This window comes from Cynara cardunculus (genome assembly GCF_001531365.2).
Source record: "Cynara cardunculus var. scolymus isolate 2C chromosome LG 5, CcrdV1, whole genome shotgun sequence".
Taxonomy (NCBI): Eukaryota; Viridiplantae; Streptophyta; class Magnoliopsida; order Asterales; family Asteraceae; genus Cynara; species Cynara cardunculus.
This window is the reverse complement of record NC_037532.1, coordinates 35,404,856-35,408,216: the sequence shown is the minus strand read 5'-3', so window position 1 is coordinate 35,408,216 and position 3,361 is coordinate 35,404,856. Positions and strand designations below refer to the sequence as shown.

General features: G+C 39.3%; 1 protein-coding gene across 1 annotated transcript in view; it reads right to left on the bottom strand.

Moving 5' to 3' along the window:
• Positions 1-298: 298 nt before the first annotated feature.
• The window catches only part of LOC112513045 (phosphatidylinositol 3,4,5-trisphosphate 3-phosphatase and protein-tyrosine-phosphatase PTEN1-like), a 3,576-nt gene continuing 513 nt past the window's right edge, over positions 299-3,361 (bottom strand). The window contains exons 2-4 of the mRNA XM_025119167.1: positions 2,586-2,807; positions 2,389-2,490; positions 299-629 (exon numbers count right to left, since the gene is read on the bottom strand). Coding sequence (XP_024974935.1) covers positions 534-629; positions 2,389-2,490; positions 2,586-2,807 — 420 coding nt within the window. The 3' untranslated portion in view covers positions 299-533. The remainder of the gene's footprint in view (positions 630-2,388; positions 2,491-2,585; positions 2,808-3,361) is intronic.

Genomic DNA, 3,361 nt, shown 5'->3' with positions numbered 1-3,361 from the left:
ATGATATATAAAGTGACTTATTCAATAAGCTTATAGGACGAGTTTTATGCAGAAATCCAAAAAAATTCTGCACCTATCCCTCCGAATTAAAAAAACTTGCTCCTTCCATTACAAAAACTCTCAAACAAATATCTTCCCACTCTACGTAGACATCAATCCGCACAGACAGCTTTATCCATGCCAGTATCAGTTACAAGATCCACATGTCAAAATGCATATAAAATTGAAGAAAAAGAACCATCATTGCACTCGATAGAAACCAAGACAAACTTCGTTTCATTTTAAATCCGTTTTTACCCTATGAACAAAATACTCAAGTTAATTAATTTCATATATTGCAAAACAACTTAAATCAGTTAAAGATGTGGTGAATTGTTTTCTGGCTTTTTTCTTGACATCTAGGTACTGCCATTCCTAATAAATCAGCACTCCCCTCCTCAAAAATTCAAAGGAAGAATGTCGAACCAGGGCTAAATCAACGGTCAGAATTTCAGCTAGGATCGTTACCATCGGATGGAGCTGGGGACGAGTGGCTAGGGTGCGGGACCAAAGAGCAACTCCACACGGAACTCGGGACCCGCTATTGATTTGCCCTTGTTTCCAACTTTATCCAATTCCGAAATGGAAAACTGCAAGAGGGTCCAAAGGCTCAAAGTTAGAAGCCAAATCAAACAAAACACGGTAAATCCAGTGCAGAAGTAGGGTATGAGGAGGGTAGGATGTATGCACACTTTTCCTAGAAGCCAAATCAAACCAAACACCCGGTAAATCACATGCAAAAGTAGGGTATGTGAAAGGTAGGATCATACTTCTCCTATAAGCCAAATTAAACCAAACCCAGTAAATTAAATGCAGAAGTAAGGTCTAGGAATGGTAGGATGTCGGCAGACTTTTCTTAGAAGCCAAATTAAACCAAACCCGGTAAATCACATGCCGAAGTAGGGTCTAGGAAGGTAGAAAGTATGTAGACTTTTCTTGGAAGCCAAACCAAACCAAACCAAACCTAGTATATCTCATGCAGAGGTAGGTTCTGGAAAGGGTAGGATATATGCAGAATTTTCCTAGAAGCCAAATCAAACCAAACCCAGTATATTCCATGAAGAGGTTGGGTCTGGGGAGGGTAGGATGTATGGAGGCTTTTCCTGGAATCCAAATCAAATCAAACCCAATATATCCCATGAAGAGGTAGGGTCTAGGGAGTGTAGGATGTATGCAGATTTTTCCTAGAAGCCAAATCAAACCAAACCCAATATATCCCGTGAAGAGGTAGGGTCTGTGGAGCGTAGGATGTATGCAGACTTTTCCTAGAAGCCAAATCAAGTCAAACCCAGTATATCCCATGAAGAGGTAGCGTCTGGGGAGGGTAGGATGTACAAAAGATCTATCCTCTACTTTTGTGAAAAGTGAAAACCCCCGGCTTGCAAAACAAAAGAAAGAAACAAGAGAATAAGCTACAGCTGTGAGTGTGTGCAAAACAAGTAACGTGAACACTAACATAAATGATTGTAAATTTGCAAGAATTGAAGTATGTGACCATGGAAGAAAAGCGGATTTCTATCAACGTTTTTGCTTTTTTATTTTATTTTTCTTACACAAAAAGGACTAGACAATAGGTTCTTTAAGCAAATGAAGAAAGGGTACAAGTACCGGTGAATTTCCCAAGCTGCCCTTATATTTGGATGTGGTTATTTTGTTTTATAATGTACAACAATCATGCAAAAAGAATGGAGGGAAGATCCTGGTCTATGTAAGAATAGATCCTCACGGAAATGGTATATTTACCCCTTACGGTAGAAGAAAGGTCTAGCTTCATCCTATCCCCAGACCCTACTTCTGAGCCTACCCCAACGGACCAGACCCTATCTCCGAATGAGATATATAGAAAAATCCTAGCCTCTTTGATCAGGTTGCATTCTTGAGGTAAAGAAAACGTCTATCTACATCCTACCCCCAGACCCTACCTCTAAGTGAGATATAAGGGAGCATCCTGGTCTATGTAATCGGGTTGCATTTTTGCCGATGAAAGAAAAAGATCCTTTTTTAAAAAGCTTAAGGAAATGTATGCGTACAATCTACCCCAAGACCCTACCTTCTAGTGGAGAAAAATTTAGGCCCGTTAGCCCGTGGATGAGCCTGGCCCGTTTATAGGGTGGTACGGGCCAAGTTCTCAATCCCGTAAGAATGGGCTTGGGTTTGCTATAGTAGGCCCGTTGGACAAAAGAAATATGTTAGGCCCGGCCTAATCCAACAAATGATCACCTCTAATACATAATGGAAGTAGGAAGTTAAGGCATTTCAGAAACAAAACCAAACCAGAACATTTAGCATAGAACGTATGGACGGAAGGAAACATAAGAAAAATATTTTTGAAGAACTTTGTTTCAGTACCTGTAGCGAGCTGTTTTCGATGAAAGCAGTATTGAAACAAGCATAGAAGAGACGGCCCCCGATATTCTTTTCATAGAATGTGACACAGACATCTCCAGTAACCTGTCGAACCAAAAGTTGGTGGTAATTATTTCATAGAAACCTCGATTTTGAGTAACGGGACATCTTTCATCAATGCAGGTTTACGGGAATCACACCTGAACTGTTTTATTAAAGCAGCAGTCAAGGCATGTCTTCTGATCTGTTTGAGCTTCTTGTTCTGAGATCTTCACCTCTTTATCTGGCTCGATGAACGAGTTCTCAATGAACGAGTTAAAGATTCGAAAACTGTCAGATCTGTCAAAACTAACTTTGTTTCTGCAGAAATTCCTACAAGTTTCTGTGGATGGACAATACCGTTGTCCAGGAATCTGATGCAAAAGTTTGGTTCCCAATCAGATGAACGATTTAAGAGAATAAGGGTACACAATAGAGGCAAAATCAAGGAAGGAAAACAGTGATAAAACAGGCTAAAATTTGTAGCAACTAAAAAGTTTTGCAACTGAGGAAGTTTGGACAGCCTTGTGTCTAGAAGATGAAGGGCTATTGGTTGGTTTTTCCATTAAGTCCTGTATGGATAAAGCTTTCTGTGTGGATTAATTTGTCTATATAAATTGGGAAGGTTTTTGTTTGGAAGGGTTTTTTTCATAGATGTAAGAAGCATGATTTTTAATTTGGAGAACTCCCTCCTAAAAGCTTAATGAATAAGGCACTTTCCATATAATTAAGCCACTGCCAAACAGTCATATATAGCTGACCGAATAAATTGCAAATCTCATTAAGCTACTAACAAACGTGCTTGAAGACATCAAAAACTTGATCAGCATGCACTTAGCTAGTTGCAATAGATATGAATGCTCAATGATTATAATATATGACCACATGGAATATATCAACAATCACAAATAAGGGCATGTTCATTAGCAGCTTAATG